General features: G+C 41.3%; 2 protein-coding genes across 4 annotated transcripts in view; one reads left to right on the forward strand and one right to left on the reverse strand.

Annotated features, from left to right (window-relative positions):
- Nucleotides 1-2223, reverse strand: part of tmtc3 (transmembrane O-mannosyltransferase targeting cadherins 3) — a 66136-nt gene extending 63913 nt beyond the window's left edge. Inside the window, exon 1 of one of the 3 annotated variants that reach the window (XM_060839687.1) lies at nucleotides 2202-2223. The gene's annotated coding sequence lies outside the window, so the exon portion shown is untranslated. Of the gene's footprint in view, nucleotides 1-25; nucleotides 105-2201 lie in introns of those variants that run through there. The other 2 variants (XM_060839684.1, XM_060839685.1) reach the window with 2 other exon arrangements.
- A 149-nt stretch (nucleotides 2224-2372) lies between these two features.
- cep290 (centrosomal protein 290) overlaps nucleotides 2373-24746 on the forward strand; it is a 144830-nt gene continuing 122456 nt past the window's right edge. Inside the window, exons 1-12 of the mRNA XM_060839688.1 lie at nucleotides 2373-2429; nucleotides 8018-8130; nucleotides 8223-8300; nucleotides 10597-10666; nucleotides 10773-10819; nucleotides 14208-14351; nucleotides 16447-16500; nucleotides 16891-17043; nucleotides 18235-18417; nucleotides 19351-19440; nucleotides 19553-19675; nucleotides 22109-22232. Coding sequence (XP_060695671.1) covers nucleotides 8029-8130; nucleotides 8223-8300; nucleotides 10597-10666; nucleotides 10773-10819; nucleotides 14208-14351; nucleotides 16447-16500; nucleotides 16891-17043; nucleotides 18235-18417; nucleotides 19351-19440; nucleotides 19553-19675; nucleotides 22109-22232 — 1168 coding nt within the window. The 5' untranslated portion in view covers nucleotides 2373-2429; nucleotides 8018-8028. The remainder of the gene's footprint in view (nucleotides 2430-8017; nucleotides 8131-8222; nucleotides 8301-10596; nucleotides 10667-10772; nucleotides 10820-14207; nucleotides 14352-16446; nucleotides 16501-16890; nucleotides 17044-18234; nucleotides 18418-19350; nucleotides 19441-19552; nucleotides 19676-22108; nucleotides 22233-24746) is intronic.

Raw genomic sequence — 24746 nt, forward strand, 5'->3', positions numbered from 1 at the left:
ATTACAATCCCCCCCCGCCCGCTACCTGTCCAGCGCTCCTCCTTGCTCCAAAGCTCCACCCGCCGTTCTGTTTAATTTGCAGCTCCGTTCGGCGACATCTCCAAGCAACTGCCCAGCTCCCTCCCTCCCACCCATCAGCCCCCACTTCCGGTCCGTCCCCGAACAGCCCTGCCCACTCATTTCCGGTCCGTTCCCCTCCCAGCCCCGGGGGCATGTCGGCTGCAGCCAGAGTGTCCGGACTGCAGATTATCTCTCGCATTCCTGCTTGTACATTACCTTGACAAACAGTCCCCACAGGAATAGCAAATAGAGAAATAAAAACAAATCTATTCGCCTCAGGAATAAAAGCAGTTGATTTGAAATAGATTACTGCTAAGGGAAAATGCTTATATATAGCGTTTGATGGACTGACCAACCTATAATGACAAGGGAAAGCAAGACAATCAAACCCTTTAGTGGACGTTTCTGCTCCAAAATATTGGAGTATTTCACAAGTTTTGATTTGATTTGATGTATTATTGTCACGTACCTAGGTACAGCAAAACATTTTGTGTGCAGGACAGGTACATAGAGTCATAGAGATGTACAGCATGGAAACAGACCCTTCGGTCCAATTCGACTGGGACAACACTACTATTACAGGACAAGCCAAAGAGAGAACAGCCAGGGAATTCCTAGAGGCGTGACACTCATCCACAGATTCAATCAATAAGCACATCAATCTGGACCCAATATACTGACCACTGCAACGGACAGCTGGAACTGACAACCGGAAGCGGCAGATTCAAACCACTACAAATGGCGGAGGAAAGATCACAGAAGCGCTTCACAAGAGGCTCCCAAGCACGGAGGATGTCACCTATACAGGGAACGAAACGTCTGCAACACAAATTCCCAGCTCGGCGAACATCCACAACAATGAGCACCCGAGCTAACAATCTTCTCACAATCTTTGAAGATAGAATGCTTTCAATGGTGCATACAAAAATGTTAATCAACCAAACTTTCCATCTATTCTTTCTTGACATTTGTGGGTATTACTGGCATTCCATGTGTTGCCCAACCCTATATGCCCTTGACAAGGTGCTGTACATGTGATACAGGTAAACACACATTGCTGTGAAGAGATGTTGCATTTTGTTAAGGCAAACCAGGGCAGGATTTCTACAGGTAAGGATAGAGTTCTGGGAAATGTTTCCAGGGGTGCAGGTGCATAGTTCCTTGAAAGTGGAGTCACAAGCTGACAGAGTGGTGAAAAAGGCATTTGGCACCTTTGCTTTCACTGGTGAGAGCAGAGCATGGGAGTTGGAATGTCATGTTGTAGCTGTGCAGGACTTTGGTGATGAGTCCCTCTCTCACTGCACCCCCCAGGTCATCTCCTCTGCACAGAAACTCTTCAGCCACGTTGAATTCTCTATTCCTGAGATGCTGCCTGACCTGCTGTGCTTTGACCAGCAACACATTTGCAGCTGTGATCTCCAGCATCTGCAGGACTTTGGTGAGACCATTTTTAGAATACTGCATACAATTTTAATCATAGAAATGTACAGCAAGGAAACAGACCCTTCAGTCCAACCTGTCTATGCTGACCAGATTTCCAAACCCAATCTAGTCCCACTTGCCAGCACCTGGCCCATATCCCTCCAAACCCTTCCTATTCATATGCCCACCCAAATACCTTGTAAATATTGCAATTGTATCTGGACTCTTCGACCCCAGGGAAACCCCTTCTATTGGAAGGATGTTAAACTTGAAAGGGTGCAGAAAAGACTTCCAAGAATGTTGCCAGGCCTGGAGGGTTTGAGTTATAGGGAGTGGCAGAATATGCTGGAGCTTTTATCCTTGGAGCATTGGAGGCTGAGGGATGACCTTGTAGAGGTTTACACATTCATGAGGGGCGTGGGTAGCCAAGGTCTTCTTCATAGAGTTGAAGGAGTCCAAAACTAGAGTAGGTGGGTTTAAGGTGAGAGAGGAAAGATTTACAAAAACCCTGAGTGGCAACCTTTCACACAAAGGCTGGTGCTTTTTAGAATGAGCTACCAGAGGAAATAATGGAGGCAGATATGTTTGCAACATTTAAAAGGCATCTGGATGGGTACATGAATAGAAAGGGTTTAGCAGGTTATGGGCCAAATGGGAATATGTAAAATTGGGATGTATGGTCAGCACAGACAAAGTGAACTGAAGTGTCTGTTACTCACTATCAAACATTGATGATAGAGCCACCTGGAATCATGGCCATTCTCTCTGTAAACCATTGGGAGGCAAACTATCGCGAGAGCGTTTACCTCATGCCGGAAAGCAAGTGACCGAATGTCGCAAAAGCAACGACCGTCTGCCGCTGAGCGGATGACAATCTGTCGTAAAGGTGGACGGTCGCTTAGCAGCGGCTTTCAACGGTCCCGCGCTCGAGGCCGCCGGGCAGGGAGGTAACGGAAACTTTCGCTCTGGTTGTTATAAACCCCTAAAGGCGGGGACCCGGACCCGGACAGTCAGCAAACATGGAGCGGCCCGTTTCATGTCTTATGTGTTCACCCTCCTTGTGAGGACGGGACAGAGACGTGAGCGAGTGTATATTACACTCCTCCCAACCCTGGTGACGTGAGTGAGTGTGTTACACAGTCTCCCCCCACCCCCCCAGCGGGTTGTGAGCGAGTGTGTTACACTAAATCTCTCCCCCCCCCGCCCCTGCGCGTGACGTGAGCGTGTTAGTTACACGGCCCCCCCCCCCCCCCCCCCCGTGAGCAAGTGTGTTACACAGTTCCCCCTCCCCCGTGGGACGTGATCAAGTGTGTTACACTATTCCCCCCCCCCCCCCCCCCCCTCCGCGCGACGTAAGCGAGTGTGTTACACTGTCTCTCTCCCCCCCCGGGACGTGAACGAGTGTCTTCCAACGCTCTCGGAAATGAGCGAGTATTTGTCTCCCCACCCACCTCCGCTGACATGAGGAAGTGTGTATTACACTGCCCCCCCCCCCCCGTGACATGAGCAAGTGTGTATTACACTGCCCCCCCCCCCCCCCCCCGTGACATGAGCAAGTGTGTATTACACTGCCCCCCCCGTGACATGAGCAAGTGTGTATTACACTGCCCCCCCCCCCCGTGACATGAACAAGTGTGTATTACACTGCCCCCTCCAGTGACATGTGCGAGTGAATATTACACTGTTGCCTGCCCCCAGTGACATGGGCAAGTGTGTATTACACTGCCCCCTGCCCCCAGTGACTTGGGCAAGTGTGTATTACACTGCCCCCTGCCCCCAGTGACATGGGCAAGTGTGTATTACACTGCCCCCTCCCCCAGTGACATGGGCGAGTGTGTATTTCACTGCTCCCTGCCCCCAGTGACTTGGGCGAGTGTGTATTACACTGCCTCCTTCCCAGCGACATGTGTGTGAATATTACACTGCCCCCTGCCCCCAGTGACTTGGGCAAGTGTGTATTACACTGCCCCCTGCCCCCAGTGACTTGGGCAAGTGTGTATTACACTGCCCCCTGCCCCCAGTGACTTGGGCAAGTGTGTATTACACTGCCCCCTCCCCCAGTGACATGGGCGAGTGTGTATTTCACTGCTCCCTGCCCCCAGTGACTTGGGCGAGTGTGTATTACACTGCCTCCTTCCCAGCGACATGTGTGAGTGAATATTACAATGCACCCTGCCCCCAGTGACATGAGCAAGTGTGTGTTGCACTGCCCCCTGCCCCCACTGAAATGACGGGTATGTATTACACTGCCCCCGCCCGCTTCCAGTGACATGAGCGAGTGTGTATTACACTGCTTCCCATCCCTCCCTCCAATGTCATGAGCAAGTGTGTATTAGACTGCCTCCCGCCCCCCCCACCCCCCCCTCCCCTCCAGTGACATGAGCAAGTGTGTATTATACTGCACCCCGTCCCCTTGGTGATGAGAGCGAGTGTGCATTATTCTGCCCCACCACCTCCTGGGGTAACAAGAGCAAACATGTATTACATTGCCCCCGCCTGGTGATGTGCGAGCTTGTAATAGTCTGCCCCCGATTGATCTTAGCAAGTGTCTCTTCCACTGCCCTCTGACATGAAGAAATGCTCCTAAAATTGAAGTAAATGGGAATCAGGTTGTAGCTGGAATCATACTTAGAATGAAGGAAGATGATTATAGTTTTTCCAGGCTAATCTTTTCAATCGCAGGATGCCATTACACTGAGGAACACCTACAGTGTCGTTGGCCCACTCATCTTCAGCTGCTTCAATGGTCTGCTGTCTGTCATAAGATCAGAAAGTGGCACAATTCACTATGTAATCATCAGTTCTATTTACAACTCCTCGGTTAATGTAGCAACCTATGCCTGCATGCGGCAAGACCTGGACGACTTTCAGATTTAGGATGAGTAGCATGTCATCACACAAGTACTAGGCAATGGCTATCTCTTAAAAAGAAATTTTAATCATTTCCGCTTGACATTCAATGGCATTGAGTCAAAATCCTGGAGGTCAGAATTAACCAGAGATGTTACAGGATGAAGCACATGATTACTGTGTCTACAAGACCAAATCACAGGCTGGGATTGAGTAATTCATTTCCTGATTCTCAATAGACTTTCCATCATCTACAAGGCATAAATCAGGATGGCATACTCTCTTTGCCTGGCTGAGTGCTGCTTCAACAACACTGAAGAAACTTGGCAACATCCAGGACATAGCATCCCACTGAGTTGGCACCCATTCGCTCCAAGAAACATTTATTCCCTTCGCCACTTACACACAGTGGCACTTTCACAAGATGTACTGCAGCTGCCTGCCAATTCTACTTCAGTTTAGGCCTATATTCTCTGGAATTTAGAATAATGAGAGGAAATCAAATTGAGGTATTCAAGATGATAAAATATATGGGTATAATAGATGTGGAGCAGATGCTTCCTCTTAGGTGTTCTAGGACTAGAGGTCATAGTCTTAGGATAAAGGGTAGCAAATTTAAAATAGCGTTAAGGAGAAACTACTTCTCCCAAATGATTGTGAAACTGAAATTTGCTATGCCAAAGTGTGGTGGATGCTGGGACAGTGAGTAAATTCAAGGAGGAGTTAGACATTTTTAATTGGTAATGGGTGAAGGGTTATGGGGAGAAGGCAGGAAAATGGGGATAATGGACACATCGGCCATGATCGAATGGCGGAGCAGACTCAATGGACCAATTGGCCTAATTCTGCCCCTATATCTTATGAACTTATGACAGCATTCTAAACCCATAACCTTCACAGCAGCATATATCCAAGTGTTGACACTATTGTGAGTTGGATATATTGTCATTCTTTCACTGTTATTGGGTCAATGCAAGTAATGTGACACCTAACAGCACTGTGGGAGAATCTTCACCACATGAACTGCAACAGTTTCAAGACAAAGGTCAATGACAACCTTCTGAAAGGCAATTAAGGCCATGTTGTAAATGCTTGCGCTCACTGCGACAGCTGCATCCTGAGGCAGATTTTAAAAACCGGGGGAGGGGGGGGAACCTCACTTGGAGTAATATAAAAATACTTTTTTATTGAATTATAATTGTTTCAAAAAAAATTCAAATTTCAAGAAGTCAAAAAAATTTTGTTTATCGATTCCCTTTTTCCTACACATATCAGAAGAGAAGTTATGAACTATGTTGGAACCCTCACTAATTTTTCATTATTTTTATTTGTTTTATCAATTTTGAATTGTGAGCTGGAAATGAAATGTGTATTTTGGGACAGCTTGTCGTTAAAGGAAAACAATAAATCAAACAAGCTTTGTTTGTTTGTTTGTAACGCCAGGCCTGGAGGAGAACTGCAGGTTGAGCCTTGATTAAAAGTTTCCACCAGACACAGCAACAAGAGCATTGTATTGAAACAGATAGCAGAAGTTAGCTATTAACCAGGTAGGTACTTGGGAATTGATTCTGGCAAGTCTGAAAGAGACCCTATGTTCATGCTGTTATTGAATGGTAATTGAGACCTTGGGAAGAGTTGATCAGTCTGCCTGTTTCAAGAGGGCCAACATCATCCCTGTGCCTAAGAAGGCTCATGCACCATGTCCCAATGACTACCACCCAATAGCCTCCCCACTACTCGACCCACTCCAATTTGCCTACCGGACCAACAGATCCACGTCAGGTCCATATCACTTACCCTTCACTCCGCCCTAGAACATCTTGACACCAAGAACAGCTACGTAAGAACCCTACTCATTGACTGTAGTTCAGCCTTCAACACTATTATCCATTGAGACTGATGACTAAACTTAGTGATCTTGGACTAAGCCCCACTCTCTGCAACTGGATCCTCAGTTTCCTGACCCACAGTTTCCTGACTCAGTGAGGATTGGGGACAATATTTCATCCTCACTAACACTCAACACTGGAGTCCCCCCAGGGATTGCATACTCAGTTCCGTACTGTACTCACTGTATACCCATGACCACGTTGCCAAATACCAGACTAGCCATTTACAAGTTAGCTGATGACACCACAATAACCGGTCAAATCTCAGATGGTGACGAAACAGACTACAGATGGGAGATGGAAGACCTGGAAAAATGGTGCACTGAGAAAAACCTTGCTCTCAATGCCGGCAAAACCAAGGAACTCATTATTGACTTTCGGCGGGATGTTACTCATGCCCCCCTAAATATTAACAGCACGGAGGTGGAACGAGTGGAGAGTGTCTAGCTCCTGGGAATGGTCATTCACAACAAGCATTCTTGGACTCTTCATGTGGACGCACTGGTTACAAAGGCCCAACAACGTCTCTTCTTCCACAAGCAGCTGAGGAAATTTGGCATGATAGTGAATACCCTTGCCAACTTTTGTAGGTGCGCCATTGAGAGCATTCTATCTGGGTGTATCACTCCCTGGTATAGAAACTGTACCATTCAAGATCGAAGATGGTTACAGAGAGTAGTGAACTTGGCCCGGACAATCACAAAGCCAACCTCCCATCTATACAGTCCATCTTCCAGGCCCGCTGTCAAGGAAAAGCCGCCAGCATTCTTAAAGATCCATCCCACCCTGGTAATGTTTTTCTACAACCCTTACCATCGGGGAGAAGGTACATGTGCCTGAACATGTGCACCAGCCAGTTTCAAAACAGTTACAACCCTACTGTTGTTAGAATACTGAATGGACTCAAAACTTTTGACATTCGCCTGTACCTGTGTTTTTGTTTTTGCTGCTGTTTACCTACTATTTATTATCTATGCTATTTAACTCTGTGGTCTGCCTGTATTGCTCACAAGACAAAGCTTTTCACTGTGCCTCGGAGCACATGACAATAAATTCATTTCAATTCAGTCAATCAGGACTAAAGCTTCTTTTTTTATAAACAATGTTTTCTGAGAGAGAGTTTTGGCTACAATTGACAGCATGAAGATTTGAAGGTTCCCTGCCAAATCTGATACACCAGCTTTTGGAAGCCCAAAGAGTAAACTTTTGCGTTATAAGTATTGTTGCCTTTGCCTAGGTGAACTCAGAAGACAGCTCTGATCCATGTCTCAGAAAAAGCAGACAAGGAGTCTGCATTTATGCCTGGGAAACAGTTCATTGCAAGAGTTATTTAAGTAATCTGCCCAGTTTTGTTATTTTCTTTGATTTATCCCTTAACTGTGTTTATTTGAACTGTCTGTCTTTTGAATGAAGGGGGGAAGCTGAAAATAAATGTTTTGAGTTTGTTCAATATTCTCTGCAAAAGATATTATGTATCTAATAAATAGTTGTGTCTTGTTTAAGATGCAAACTCGTATCTGAAAATTAATTGTTCACAAAGTCTGGGGTGGTTATACAAGACTCCAGTTCGGAACCATTGGAATGACAATTTGGTTTAATTTTAGAATTGCCAATACAGGGGTATTTACATTTTGGTTTGGCTGTGTCTCCCCGTGTCGTAACAACTGCAGTAGTTACCATAGTGTTTCTTCCCACCCAAAATATGATTTATACATTTTTAAATACAAAAATACAATCTTTTGCACTCATGGCACCATTCAAATTGTTGTTGATAATTTGAACATTGTGTACAACAGGGTGAACCAAGATGGCGCCCAATCTAGATTGGGCTCAATTCATGAAAGTTGATCCAGACTCGTTACCAAGTCGAGAGAAACTGGCAGATAAGTTGTTGGACACAATATCGAAGGTATTTCTATTTGTTTCCATTTGTGGTTTAGTAACTATAATTATTTTTTGCATTGAATAATTTTATCAATAATGGTGAGTCTCTGTGCATAGGTTGAAGGAAGTGAATTGACAGCAGAAGACCCAGAGAAGCTAATTCAGCTTTTTCGACTCACCCAGTCCTTAATGAAGGTTTGTATTTAAGATGCTTCTTTGTTTCTCCAATACTAGAATGAATGTTTATTAACAAAAGTGGTAAAGACATGTGTTCATGCGTCATAAACAAGACATAGGAAATTTCCAGGAGATTTAACTAATAGGATAATTAATGAAGTACTACCTGACTGCTGATAGTCCATGAATCAGCTTATTTTCACCTGTGTAATATATCAGTAAGGATTTAAGAAGAATTTTTAAAGTAATGTTATTTACTTGGCAAGAAGCCTGACTGGGAGAAATCTGGATCTTTGAGCTCTCAATTTTAAAGGTCTGTGGAACTAAAGCAAAAAAAAATGTTGGCATTGATAATCTGAAACAAAATATAAACAATTCTGGAAGCGTTTAGCAAATAGAATCCCAACGGTGTGGAACAGGCCATTCGGCCCAACAAGTCCACACCAACTCTCCAAAGAGTAACCCACCCAGACCCATTCCCCTACAACTTTACATTTAACCCAGACTAATGCGCCTAACCTACACATCCCTGAACACAATGGACAATTTAGCATGGCCAATTCACCTAACTTGCACATCTTTGGATTGTGGGAGGAAACTGAAGTACCCGGAGGAAACCCGCACAGACACAGGGAGAATGTGCAAACTCTACACAGAGAGTGGCCAAGGCTGGAATTGAACCTGGATCCTTGGTGCTGTGAGGCAGCAGTGCTAACCACTAAGCCACTGTGTCGCCCCTCTAATAATCAGCACCTGTGGAAAGAATGGACAAGTTGACATTTCAAATATGGAGTTTTTACCAGAATTGGAGGAAGTTAAAAAAACAAGAAAGTATGGGAGAAAACCCATAAACACAAGTGTGTGTGCACCATGTGTAAAATGATTAAATTAAAATAAGAGATAATTAATTGGATGAAGTAATATTAACCTGACATTAGGGTCATAATGGTCCAAGTTATTCACAAGTCATATTTAAATGGGAGGCAAGGGGTCAGGGGATGGATTTCTGGTAACATGATTGGACTCGTAATCCCAAACCCCAGCTCTGGGGTGATGAGTTCAAATTTCACCTTGTCAGAAATTTGAATTCAATAATAAGCCAATCTAATGGTGGCTATGTAATTATTGATTATTGTAAAGAGCTTTCTGGTTCTAGATTCTTTAGAGGGTGAACTCTGTCATCCTTACCTGGTCTTGCCTACATGTAACTCAGACCCACAGCAATGTAGTTTACTTTTAATCGCCTCTGGGGAAATTAGGAATGGTGCATAAAAGCCAGCAACACCCACATTCCCTGAATGAATAAAAAAATGTAATAATAGTCTTGGTCATGCCCACTGTTCATTGATAGGTGGTCTTCATTGATAGCTGGGGCCATAATTTTGGAAATCCTTTCCTCAATCCTCATCTCTACTTTGCTTTTCTCCTTTACAATGCTCCTAAATACTTTTTTCTGCCCAATATTTTATGAGCAGTATCATATTTTGTTTTATAGTACTTAGTAAAGTGCTTTGTGGCATTTTGTAATGTTAAAAGGTGTTATATAAATACAAGTTGTTGCTCTTAATGCCATATATGGCCAAATCGAACCTGCGTGCACTAGTAAATAATTAGAATCAGCCGGGCAGGGAGAAAAAATGGTAATAAATCAAAAAAAGCCACAACCATTTAATTTCAGAATCCATTATGAATTTGCCTACAATTATTATGGTAGCCTAATTTAATGCAGTAGATTAGATTAGACTTACAGTGTGGAAACAGGCCCTTCGGCCCAACAAGTCCACACCGACCCGCCGAAGCACAACCCACCCATACCCCTACATTTACCCCTTACCTAACACTAGGGGCAATTTAGCATGGCCAATTCACCTGACCCGCACATCTTTGGACTGTGGGAGGAAACCGGAGCACCCGGAGGAAACCCACGCAGACACGGGGAGAACGTGCAAACTCCACACAGTCGCCTGAGTCGGGAATTGAACCCGAGTCTCAGGCGCTGTGAGGCAGCAGTGCTAACCACTGTGCCACCGTGCCGCCCATGAAAACTTTTGAATAATCCCGCATCCAATCTAATGTTCTTTTAATAAATAATCCAGGTACAAAATATGGTTGAAGAGCCTTTTGTTAGTAAGTGGTTTTAATAAGAAGTAAAAACTGGTTATATAGTAGCAAAAGAAAACTTAGAAATTGATTTATATTGGATGGAAGGCACATGGTTAGTTCAAATTGAATTTATTCTGTGATAGTGAACTTTAACAATGATCTGAATATGTATTCATGATCAAGATATTATGTGTTTTAAAATTATATGCAGATGAAAGCGCAGGAGGTTGAGTTGGCTCTTGAAGAAGTTGAAAAAGCAGGGGAAGAACAAGCCAAAACAGGTGAGTCACTGTTTTGTAGTCGGTTTGTTCTTTGCTGAGCGCTCAGTGTTACCTTTCAGGTTGCAGTGAACAATTAAATTTATGCATTTATTTGTTTTCTCTCCAGAAAACCAGCTGAAAGCAAAGGTTCTTAAGCTAGAAAATGAACTGGAGGTAAGGGTGAACTTTAATCACACAAAAGTTCTTTTAAGTAATATTAGTACAGCGATAACCCTCAAGTCTTAAGCTCAGAACTGACCATTTTTTCACTTAGTCCATGTCAGCTTTACAAAACAAGATCTTCCAAAACTTTTCATCTAAACATAACCAAGCTGAACCCAAATACTTTAATAAATCCTCAGTAAGTACACATAAAAGCCTGATACATCAGAGCAGAAGTAGACCATTCAGCCCATTGAGTCTGGTCTGCCATTCAATCGGATAATGGCTGATCTAATTACCCACAATTTCACTTTCCTGCTTTTTATCTGTGACCCTTGATTCCCTTATTGATTAAAATATGACTTTCTCAACCTTGAATGATGCAATCTCAACAGTCCTCTGTGGTAAAGAATCCTGAAGAGTCACAGCCCTCTGAAAAAAGAAATTCCTCTTAATTTCTGGCTTAAATGTGCAACCTCATTTTCTGAGATTATGTCCTGTGATCCGACATTCTCTCACAACAACCTTTCTGCATCCACTTTGACAGTCTTGTATGTTTCAATAAGGTCAACCCTCATTCTTCTATATTTTAAAGATCACAGGTCCAACCTAGTCAGCATCTCCTCTTCAGAAAATCCCTCCATGCCTGGGATTAAGCTAGTAAACCTTTTCTGGACTACCTCCAACGCCAATCTACCTCCCCTTCAATAAAAGGCCCAAAACTATTTAAAGTCTGACTAGTGTCTTGTATATTTTTAACAACACACCCCTAATTTTATACTCCATTCACTTTGAAATAAAGGGCAACATTCCATTTACTTTCAAATTGACTTAAATATGAACTCACACCTCTAGAGATCAAGCCGCAATGCAGTCATGGACCATCTAATTTCATGCTGGCATTTCAGTTGCAGCAGTAGTCCACTATCTGAGATACTTTTTCAGAAAAAAAAAACACTGAACTGAGTTCATATTTGATTGTGGAAGACTAATAGATTACATGATTCCATCTGACCAACATTTCCATTGAACACCAGAGTTTAACAATTAATTTGCAATTTTTGGGATGATTGAGTCATAGAATCATCAAGATGTACAGCATGGAAACAGACCCTTCGGTCCAACCCATCATGCCGACCAGATATCCCAACCCAATCTAGTCCCACCTGCGAGCACCCGGCCCTTATCCCTCCAAACTCCTCCTATTCATGTACTCAACCAAATGCCTCTTATATATTGCAGTTGTACCAGCCTCCACCACTTCCTCTGGCAGCTCATTCCATACACGTACCACCCTCTCCATGAAAAAGTTGCCCCTTAGGTCTCTTTTATATCTTTCCCCTCTCACACTAAACTTATACGCTCTAGTTCTGGACTCCCTGACCCCAGAGAAAAGACTTTGCCTATTTACCCTATCCATGCCCCTCATAATTTTTAAACCTCTATAAGGTCGCCCCTCAGCCTCCGACGCTCCAGGGAAAACAGCCCCAGCCTGTTCAGCCTCTCCCTATAGCTCAAATCCTCCAACCCTGGCAACATCCTTGTAAATCTTTCCTGAACCCTTTCAAGTTTCACAACATCTTTCCGATAGGAAGGAGACCAGAATTGCACACAATATTCCAGCAGTGGCCTAACCAATGTCCTGTACAGCTGCAACATGACCTCCCAACTCCTGTACTCAATACTCTGACCAATAGAAAAAAGCATACCAAACGCCTTTTTCACTATCCTATCTAACTGCGACTCCACTTTCAAGAAGCTATGAACCTGCACTCCAAGGTCTCTTTCTTCAACAACACTCCCTAGGACCTTACCATTAAGTGCAAAAGTCCTGCTAAGATTTGCTTTTCCAAAATGCAGCACCTTGCATTTATCTGAATGAAACTCCATCTGCCACTTCTCAGCCCATTGGCCCATCTGGTCCAGATCCTGGTGTAATCTGAGGTAACCCTCTTCGCTGTCCACTACACCTCCAATTTTGGTGTCATCTGCAAACTTACTGTACAAAAATTGGCTGTTTTTCAAATGACAATAGTAATTATACTTCAGAAAGTACATAAAAGTTGTGAAGTACCATCCAGTAGGTTTCAGGCAGGCGTAGCTTTTCTCAAACTCACTGCTCCATATGTGTGTATATAATTTTATACATATATGTATATATATGTACAACATAGGGATTGGTTAGCTTGGTTGGAAAGATGGCTGGTTTGAAATGCAGAGTGATACCAATAGCTTGAGTTCAGTTGCTGCACCTGCTGAGGTGACAATGAAGGGCTCTCCTTCTCAACCTCTCCACATCCCTGAGGCATGGTGACCCTCTAGTTAAATTCATGTCTTTCAAATGTGACAGCAGCCATATGGTCTATGGCAACTTTTCTTTTTTACCGTTTAGAAGACCTGCTTAATTCAGTATCCGCATATAATGCAAGGTAGCCATTTTATCTTGTATTTAAATTAAAATAGGAATAAGAAGAAAGAGACAAGCATTTATGTAGCAAGTCTATGGTCCCAGGATGTTAGGAAGCATTTTACAGTGAATTACATAATGAAGAAATCAGAATTATCATACAGGAAAGTATTGAAATGTAGGGAACATGACAGCCAATTTACATACAGTAAGCTCCCACAAACAGCAATGTGATATTGACTAGATAACCTTATTTCGTGCAATTGATTGAAGAGTAATTATTGCTCAGGATTCTGGGAATAATCTTTGAACTGTCTTTGAAATGATCACCTGAGGCAATAGATGACACTTCAGTTTAACAGTTCATCCAAAAGATAGTTCCTCCAAAAATGGTGCATTCCCTCAACATTGCACTGGAGCAGCCTACACCTTTGTGTTTTAGTCTCGAAAGTGGAGATTGAGCTCATAGTTTTCTGAGTTGGGAGACAGTACTACCAATTGAGCTACAGCTGACCCCATACATCCGATAGCTTCCAGTCTGCGAAAGGAATTAATTTCCCAATCTGCACCTGTCCTTAACTATGTGTAAATAAGCAACTGACCTTAAAAGGACAAGCCAAATGATGCAAGTTGCATCCCAAAAGCAGAGTAGACAATATTTTCTGGTTGGCAAATACTGAACAGTGCAACTTATCATGAGCAAGACCAAGAGAGAACTTCTATGATTCTACCTTTTATGTTTGAATTATTCTTTCTGTGGCCACTACACCTCTATAAAATTAATATATCTCATGGTAAACATGGGTGATTTTTTTTTACTTCTCATGGGAATGGAAAAATCTGGGCTTTGAACACATTCATGCATATTCTGGTATGTGATGTTAATGTAACTCATACTAGGAAATTTTCACTGCAAGTGATATTTCTATGTCAGTTTATCATGACCTGAATCATATTCAGAAGTGAGCAATGCTCCGTTTTGTTTCTGTTCAGATGGCTCAAGTGAGTGCTGGTGGGCGTGATACCCGATTCTTGCGAGAAGAACTGCGTCAAGTGGAAAGCCAGCTGCAGTACAAGGACCGGGAGGTTTCCGAAATGGAGAAAGAGCTAAACAAGGAAAAGAAAATTGTTGAACAAGTACGGAATCTGTACCGGGAACAACACCAGATGCAAAGTCCTGCCATCATTTTGTCTGTTTGTCTTTTAAATTGGATTGAATTGATAAAAGAAGTTAATTAGAATGACATGAAATTAGATTTTACAATTCCAAAACATACCATTCATTCCAACTAATCTATGCCAACCTCCTGTCATGAACATAGCTGGCCACCCTCTTCATTCTACTTAGTCAACTTTACTTTCAACTACTTTCTCGTGTTTATCATGCTTCATTTAAGGGCATTTGTGCCATTTGCCTCAACCACTTGCAGTGAGATGCCAATTCTCACACTGTCTTGATGAGAATGTTTATGGATTGGAACACACTGAATGTATCCCAGAGTTATATGTGGTTAAATGAAAGCATAACGTTTCAGGATATAATGAGCATTAGAGGCAAGGATAGCTTAGCTATAGAAGAAATTCCAAAGTGCTACACTTGTGATATATGTGACTCCTTTTTTCATCAGAGTGCCACGCCCTTTGAATGCTAACATTAACCTCTGGTTGCGCCAGGGAACAGGTAATTGCTGCATAGAATGTGGTGTGACATATCCAGATGAGTGCTTTCAACGGATATATCTACTTGAGAAAATTTAACAATTGAAAGGAGTCTTACTTCAAATATCTGCCTCAAACACTAGAGTATAATAATGAAGTGGTCACTGTTCACTGAATTAGAATATGACGACCGAAATGTTCCATTTTGAGCTGCAGTGTTTTGTTGGTTCATTTTAATAGGGGCTAGGAAATAGCAGAGTTGAAAATGTGTTGCTGGAAAAGCACAGCAGGTCAGGCAGCATCCAAGGAACAGGAAATTCGACGTTTCAGGCATAAACCCTTCATCAGGAAAGGCTGATGAAGGGCTTATGCCTGAAACGTCGAATTTCCTGTTCCTTGGATGCTGCCTGACCTGCTGCGCATTTTCAGCTCTGATACTCCAGCATCTGCAGACCTCACTTTCTCCTCCGCTAGGAAATGGCAGGCTGTTTAATCATGTTGCCAAAAAGCAATAGCCTTTCTCTCAGTTTTGAAATCTGCACAATTAGAGATTCAAGATTCCATTGCTGCTTTAAAGAATCCCCCAACTCTGAAACATGGTTAAGTTTGGTTAATAGGCAGTGCAAATGCATAATTAATATATTTGCTGGCTATGTGCAATGCACAACACATTATTTTACCAGTTGTCTCAAGGATTATTGTCTCAAAGTTACTAATCCCTGCAAATGAGCTACAGTCGTTTTCATACTGTGCAATTCCAGTGGCAAGGATGTTTGTTTAAAATATGTTAATCAGCCCTAATAATCTTAAATCCTTCACTGACAACACAGCTGATTGCACGGCAACAGGTTTTGAGAGTCAGAGATAAGAAGATTTGGTGCTGCAAGCTGTTGCTGTTTGGACAAGAAGTCCCCTGATCTGAAACAACTCACAAGCTCCTTTGCACAATGCCTGAGAGGTCACAGAGGCTCAGATTTGGTTCCGATCCCAAAGATTGTCTTGCTTTAATCCATCCCTGCAAGGTGGTTCTGTGTGCCTACAATGTGTCTATGGAATCTGGGAAAAGATATGGATGAAATAATAGTCTTTTAAGAAGCTACTTAGATGTCAATGATGTCATTTATCACTCATGTAACTGCTTACATATGCATGCCACCAAAGCTATTCCATATTTATTACTAGTCCATGGAAAGTCCCCATGCTCCTGATAGTTCTATGTTCATTTATCATGAGCACAGCATAGAGGAAGCTGCAGACATCCATACAAGAACAGTCTTTCTTCTTGGTAAGGTATATTAATGACTGACAGGTGCTGGATGGCTATTTAATTTCAATCCATCGTCCACTCTACCATTTTAGAAAATTAATAATGTAGTGAAAGTTTCTACAGCTCATCAGAATTCTCCTCAACATCAGTGAACGTTGCAACCTGCAATAAAGGAATAATGTCATAATGTAGTCGCTGCTTAGTTTTGTGGTATCAGAAAGCTACTTATTTATAATTGCTTCTAAGCCCACACACATTTTCTGTATTATACCGTACAGAAATTTACCTTTTTATTGTGTTCTTTAGGTGGGAATTCGAATCAAGGAGATAGAAAATGAAAACAATAAGCTAAGAAGAGAGGTCAGTGATGGAAACACATAAATCTGATTGTGGATAATGGTTAAGTGAAAAACATATATTTGCAAATCATTGTAACAACTTTCAATTTCTTTCCTTTTTGAGTTTTGCTTGTTTACCTTTTGTTCCTGTCACATCAATGATTTTCTCACTAAAGTATTTGTCCTTGCTAACATGACCATCTTAGTCTTTTCTTTCTCATTCACTTTTCGTGTCAAAGAAAGAAAGACTTAAAAGAAAGGTAAGAGCATCATAAAAAAGCCCGGCTAAATAACTGATGACCACCATCATTAGTGCAATTAGACTACATCATCATTGGTTTCGAGAATGTTTTTTAGTTATCTTGTAAATTAAATGACCATGAACCTTCTGGATTATTGTTACTTTTTGCAGAATGATCAACTACGTCAAGATGTTATTGACTATCAGAAACAAATTGATTCTCAGCGGGAGACTCTCCTTAATAGGAGAGGAGATGATTCGGACTACAGAATACAGCTGTCCAAAAAGAACAAGGAGCTTGCACAATATTTGGATGAAATTCAGGTACCTCCAATTTTTAAATAGTTCTCTGTATTTTCTAGCTAGTAATTCCACCTTGTATTTATTTTCTTTGATGGGATGAGGATGTCACTGACATGTTGTTTACGCCTAATCGCCCTTGAACTGAATGGTTTGCTAGGCCATTTCAGAGGATAGTTAAGTGACAACCACAACTATGGTTGGCTCTTAATGCCATTCAAACAGCTGAGGGCAGAATCTTTCTGGAGGTTTGTATGAGATTTGGCCAGGGATTGGAGAGCCAGTGAGAGCCAGCCCATTACCAAAGACTGCTGGCCAATCATAAGCAGGCAGCTGGCATACCTTAGGTGGCTGCTGTTGGTACTGCACCTACCTGAGGCCTCAAATCACATGGGACCCAGGAACCAGTGAGTAATCGCAGGTCATGGAGGAAGCCTCATCGCAACATGGGAAATCAGTTTCAGTAGGCCATTCCTTTTACAGTTCTGGATCCCTCAATCAGGCACTGAATGCCTTTCCTCACCATCAGGCACTGAAGCCCATCATGCTGCTCACAGATCAAGCCTTATGCCTATTGCTAATTGAATACTAGTGGCAATGGACTGAGGTACAGGGTGTGTCAACTTTAGACTGATGGAAAAGCTATCCACTGGACTTTACAGCATGGACTTAATTGAAATGGTACAGGCTCCTTCATGATGAAGTGCCCCTCCTGCACTCTCATGTTCTGTGATCCATGTTCCCACCACCAAAGGTGCCATAGGAGGGGGCTCAAAACCTTGCCTTCAGTTGTAAAGCGTTGTCCACAAAAAAGGTAGCCACCGTTAGAATATAATCAAGGATAGGCAACAAATGAGGTATGTGTAGTAAGAGGGCAGGGACATTGGTTGAGCTGGGTAGCCTTGATCTTATTGAAACGTTTAAGGTGCTGTATGGCTTACTGCTGTTCCTATTTTGAATGTCTTTATGTCACATGCATCACAAAAATAAACAAACTGAAAATTGAGTTGAGATTGTTGGTGCTTTAACACTTTTAGCAGTTAAGGTTGCTATGCCTTCCAGACTAGGTCTTTGATAACTGAGAGCTTACAAGTGTACATATGGTTTTGCTCCAAGTGTGTGGTTCCATTTTTTGGAAAGACAAGGCTATGCTGTTTGGCAACAAATTGCTGATTTCACCTCTTAAATTATTGTGCTTTTCTTTTCTAAATCTAGAATTTGTCTGAGGCCAATGAAAAGCTGGAGGCACAGAACAAACAGTTGCAGCAAAAACTAGAAGAGTCCGTGCAAGAGATGGACAAGATGACTGATGAATATAACAAAATGAAACTGATTGTGCAGCAATCTGACAATGCTATGGACCAATTCAAACGAGAAAAGGGGCAGCTGTTGCTTCAGGCAAGGCCCAGAATTACTTTCATTAATCATAACTAAATGAATCCGTTTTGAATAATCTTGGAATATTGACACCAGACCACTGGCCTCTGGACTTTGAAAACCCAAGTGGAGTTTTTACTTGTGGCTGATGTTCACATTCTGGCCTCTGCAGTTTGAGTTTGGCAGAATCAAGTAGGTCTTTGGAGGAAGGGCAAGCATTACGCTCTCAGTAGACACCAGTGAATCAAACAAAACTCAAAATCTCATGATGGCCCACAAATGTATTATTGGTGACCTTTGGGGTTGGTGAGCTGGTTTGCGATGTGGTGAGATACCAACAGTTTGTGTTCAATTTACACATTGACCTGAAGGACTTACCTTCTCAACCTCTCGCTTCACTTGAGGCATAGTGACCTTCCAATTGAGCTACCAACAGTCATCGCTCTATGAGAGAGCAGCCTGTTGCTCTAGTAAGACTATGACAACTTTCCCTTTTTTATTTACCATCTTACTGATGTAAGCGATTACGATTAAAGGATAATTATTAACTTAGTAGCATGCTGTCCTTCATATGAAAGAGCAGAGTTTAGTTCACACAAGGTTTGGTCTGTTTGTGGAAATTCTATGGGCAACAAATGAAGGAGTTGGCAGAAATTCAAATCTGTACTGAGACCCATAAAATACTTGATGAAATAGAGATGGTAAACCTTCACAAATGCTTAGTTATGTAGTAAGGAAACAGCATAAGATATTCATAGTGGTGCATGGCAGGCTTAAAACACCTAACACTGACTGATCAACTGCTAAAGTGAAATTCACACAGATTTATTTAAGGGCAAGATATTGGACTTTTTCTTTTTAAAAAAGCTGGGTAATATGCTGTGAATGCGGTAGGCTTTGTTAATATAGAAGTTTAATCTATTGCTGACACTGTCACATCATTCCTATAAACAGGTGCAAGATCTGACCAGCCAGCTGCAAGCTGCAACTGAAGAAGAAGATCCTGTGATGTTGGCAGTGAATGCAAAGATTGAGGAATGGAAGGTGAATTACTGGCTATTCAAATGAAGTGTTGAGTTATCACTGCTTGTTTGAAATTTATCTTATAATTAGCAATGGCAGCTGAGATTTTAAGGCTATTTTTGAACTTCCACAGAAAGTACTGTCTGCCAAAGATAAAGAGATCAGCGAGTATCAACAGAAATTGCAAGAACTCCGAACTAAACTAGTAATTACAGAGTTTGACAGTGATAAGAGTAGCGTCATTACTCTCCAACAGGTATAGTAATTGATCACATTTTAATTTCAACCCTTTGCTTTCAGTAATTTCTTATGTATGCCATACTCGTTCTATTAGATTTATTTTTCTCTAGTTTCACTGTAAACTGTTCTTATAAAATGTAAAAATACATTTGCCTTCATCCTTTTCTATTGCTTTCCTTCAATCATGGTTGTCTTTAGATCATAGAAGAACTCCCAATAGTAAATGAATTTCCATTACTTTATGATTAAATGCATCACAATTTTCCTTCGCTCATCTGCTGTAACTTTTCTCCATTTTATTTTCTTTCCAAGAAGCACTCTTTGTTTAGAGTACCAACAGTTTTCCAATTATTGTACAAAATCACATTATAAAGGATGAATAACATTAAAATTGGTCATTTAATTATAATGCTTTAGATTACAACTGGAGGAAATTGCAACATATATGGAAATTCCTTTGCGTTATGTTGTTTTTACTTCACCTAATTTGCTTAGTGGTTTGTTTTAATTTTCTACAAAATGTTCAGTAAGCATGCTTTTCCAACAAAAGCATTCAAGTTTATACTTATTTCACAAAAAAGCACTTTATAATAGTTCTTGATTTCCAGTTATGGTATTTGAATTTTACTTTACATCTCTGCAGTAATGGAGCAAACATCTGTATTTTACATTCCACCAACTTTGATATTTATTGCACCTTTGGAATAATTTTGTAAAAGGCTGCCATTGTGATCAACACCACAGTTAGGTGGAGTACTGCATGTGCAAAATTGGATTGATGCTTTTCAACCCATACCAGTAGCAAAGCTCTGTTTATTAAGCAAACCACCCAATTATAGGTTTGATAGACAAATAACAGCAGAGCATATCTTCCAGTGTTGTGGGAATCCAGTCAACATGAATAACTGATAGGGTGCATAGAGAAGAAGTCAAGATTGAAGTTTGTTTATCTGAGCCCTGTTAATTTATGAACAGGCCAAACAGTAGCCATCTTCAATAAAAAAAATTGTTTTAGTCACTGTTAGATGCTGTGGCTGAAGGTGTTAGATACTGTAAAGGTCTTGACAGAATTACGGAAGTCGCATTGAAGACTTGTGCTTCAGAACTACTCAAACCCCCCATCAAGCTGCAGTATAGTTCCAGTGCAACATTTTGCCATTTAGCCGGTATTGTGGACAATTACTCAGGTACATTCTGTCCGCAAAAAAAAATGACAAATCCAACTTGACTGATTATTGTCCTATCAGTCTAGTCTTGATCATCGACAAAGCGAGGTGTTGTTGACAGTGCTATCATGCAGCACTTGCTCAGAAATAATCTGTTTATTGGCACTCAGTTTGTTTTCTGCCAGCCTACTCAACTCCTGACTGAATTACAGCCTTGTCCCAATCACAGGCAAAAGCTGAAGCCAGAAATGTGGAAGAGTGACTGCTTTTAGCAACAAGGCAATCTTTGACTAAGGATGGCATTAGGGAGCCCAGGCAAAACTGGAGTAAATGGCAACAGTGAGAAAGCATACTGCTCGTTAGAGTTACGTCTAGCATTATGGACGATGAAGATGGTTGTGGTTGTTGGAGGTCAGTCATCTCAGTCCCTTGGCCCAACAATCTTTAGCTGCTTCATAAATAACATTCCCATCATCATAACAACATCAGAACTGAGGATGTTTGCTGATGGTTGCACAATGTCCAGTGCCATTTGTGACTCGTCAAATATGAAATAGTCCATGTCCATATGCAGCAAACCTATACAACATGCAATCTCCTGATGAAAGGCTTTTGCCCGAAATGTCGATTTCCCTGCTCCTCGGATGCTGCCTGGCGTGCTGTGCTTTTCCAGCACCACTCTGATCTAAATATGCAGTCTCAGCTGATAAAGTGGAAGGTAACATTTGTACCACATAAGTGCCAGGCAATGACTACCTCAAGGAAGAGAAAATTTAAATACCGTGGTGGGGGTGGAGGGTGGTGGGTTGGTGTTACCTTTGACTAGAAACTGAAATGGACCAGCCAAATACTGTAGCTACAAGAGCTAAGAATTTTGTTGTGGGTATCTCTCCAGAGGTTGAATTCTTCACTTCATGAAAAAAGATTTTTTCTAATTATGAAAATCACAATTTGTTGCCTTATTCCTGCCAACAATGGATAACAGTAGACTTGAATGGTTTTCCTCAGCTTAATTCTTAATGTGTCTTTTGTCATCACAAGATCCCTTGCCCTCTTTTGGATGTTATTGTTGATTTCAGCTTGTCTTGGGCATTGGCCTGTGTGAACTTACCTAAATATGCTGCTGTTGCAATATGTTATTAAGTTCTGCTACACACAATATAACTTTTTAAAATCATTTTTTTCTAATTTGCATTTATGCTAATTCCTCATGTGCAGTTGTTACCATTTAATCCAAGGCTTTCCTTTTAAAAGTGAATGTGATTCAAAATGTTTCTTTGCAGGTTCTGCAAGAACGTGACGATCAAATTAAGGCTCTGGTGGAACAAATAGAGCAATACACCAAAGAAGCGAATAATAATGTACAAATCATTGAAGGCTTGAAAATGCAGCTAGAGAAAGAATCAAGTACCAATCTGCATGAATTATATTGTATATAATCTGAAGCAAATAAAGTAACATTTAAGTCAGGAACAAGCATAGGCCACTTGTCCCTTTGGGTCTGCTCTACCACTCAATAAGATCATGGTTGATCTGATTTTAATTCTACATTCCTGCATGTCCCTGATAATCTTTCATTCCCTTTGTAATCAAGGGCCTATTTTACCTACACTTTAAAAATATTTATAGATTTTGCGTCCATTACTTGTTGAGAAATTCCAAAGACATTCAATCCTCCGAAGGGGGGAAAAGTGGTTCTTCACCTCTTTCTTAAATGGGCAAGCCCTTATTTTTAAACTATGATCCTTAGTTCTAGATTTACCTGAGAGAAAATATCCTTTCCATACCCACCCAGGCAGGCCTCTCAGGATCTTATGTTTCCATTAAGTCACCTCTGACTGTTCTAAACCCCAGATGATACAGGCCTAACCTTTCCTCACTAGGCAATCCACTCATTTCAGATATTAGTATCATAAATCTTCTTGAAACTGCTTTCAATACATTAACATCCTTCTGCAAGTCTGGTGACTAGTACTGTACACAGTACTCGGGATGCAGTCTCATCAATGCCTTTTACAATTGAGGCATAACCATCTGACTCTTCATTTGTCTTGCAATAAAACCAGAACATTTAATTAAATTTCCTGATTACTTGCTGCACTTGCATACTAACCTTTTGTGATTCATGCACTAAGCCATCCAGTTCTCTGCATCCCTGAAATCTTCAACTTCTCACCATTTAGATAATGTACTTCTTTAAAAATTCTTTTTGCCAAGTGGATCGTTTCTCACTTTTCCACATTATTCTCCTTTTGCCAAATCTTATTCCACTCACTTAACCTGTCACTATCCCTTTGAAGGCTCTTATGTCTTCTTTACAACTCACTTTCCTATTTATTTTTGTGTCATCAAATGATATGCACTAAATGTAAGATTATTTTATATAAGGTGATTATGATAAAACATTGCAGTAATCTTGAAACTAAGGAGATCAAGCACAATAATATACAAAAAGGAAACTATCAGAGATGTAAACCAAGGATTATGGTATAAAAATAAGGGGACTCCCATTTAAAATGAAGATGCTGAGAATTTCTTTCTGAGTCTTAAGTCTGTGGAACTGTTCCTCATGAAGCAGTGGAAGCAGGATCATTGAATATATTTATGGCAGAAGTAGATAACCAGGGAGTCAGAGGGTGTTGGGGCTAGGCAGGAAGGTGTAGTTCAGGCCATCATCAGAATAATCTTGATCTTATCAAATGGTGGTGCAGATGTAAACTAATTGACCTATTCCTGCTCCTAGTTTGTAGGTAACATGAAGAAAACTCAGTGCTTGTATTCGATAGCCAAAGTGTTTGATCTGAAGATCTTAAGGAAAATGAATGAAGGAATGAGCTCTTAAAAATGGTAGCCCAGGGTTTCATTGTCTGCGTATATGCATTGGAGAATAGCTAATGAGCTGCTTGTTTTCAAAAATGGAAAGGAGCCAATTTAATAATTATATGCTATTTGGTTTAACTTCTTTGTTTGGGAAATCATACATTTAATTAATGACTTTAATAACCTTCTAGGTAAAGAGAACATATTCAGAAGTAGTTACACAGATCTAAAACAGAAAGATGATGTTTGCATTCCTAACAGAGGAGTTGACAAAAGACAGATGTGTCTAATGGACTTGAAGTCAGGAGAATGGGCCTTTAGAATGACATTGAAAAGAGAATAAATTAAGGGATATGGGATAAGGCAATTAGGTAAGAAATAGAAAATTGCATTGAAAACTGGATACTACAGAAGAACCAATGAGGAGGAACTAAGCACAACTTCTCATCGTGAATAGAAGTTGGTTTGTGTTCAACAGAGAAAGTGAGGACTGCAGATGATGGAGATCAGAGCTGAAAATGTGTTCTGGAAAAGCGCAGCAGGTCAGGCAGCATCATTCCTGAAGAAGGGCTCATGCCCGAAACGGCAATTCTCCTTCTCCTTGGATGCTGCCTGACCTGCTGCGCTTTTCCAGCAACACATTTTCAGTTGTGTTCTATCGGGTTCTGCTCGAGGACTGTTGACATTATGTATTCAATGATTTTGAAGTATGGCTCAATCACAGAATGGTTAAGGCACAGAAGGAAGCCATTTTGCCTGTTCTGTCTATGCTGGCCTCTGAAGAAGCAATTCACCCTAGTGAAAACCCCTTGTCTTCTCACTGCAGCCTGGCCTTTTGTTTTTTTCAGATAATTCAATTCCCTCTTGAATGCCTTGATTGAATGTGCCCCCACAATGATGCCACAATCCTCACCAGTATTTCATTTTTGTTGGAGGACAACAAAGTTCAGAGTTATTTAATGGGAATGTTTACAATGTTGAGTCAGCAAAATCTGACTATTTCAAGTAATTGAGAGATAAAATACATTGAACAAAAAAAACGAAGAAAATTTTCTTTTTGCATAGAGGCTTGTTGGGAACTGTGTGCAGGTGATTGAAGTA

Source organism: Hemiscyllium ocellatum, chromosome 19, assembly GCF_020745735.1.
Source record: "Hemiscyllium ocellatum isolate sHemOce1 chromosome 19, sHemOce1.pat.X.cur, whole genome shotgun sequence".
NCBI classification, from domain to species: domain Eukaryota; kingdom Metazoa; phylum Chordata; class Chondrichthyes; order Orectolobiformes; family Hemiscylliidae; genus Hemiscyllium; species Hemiscyllium ocellatum.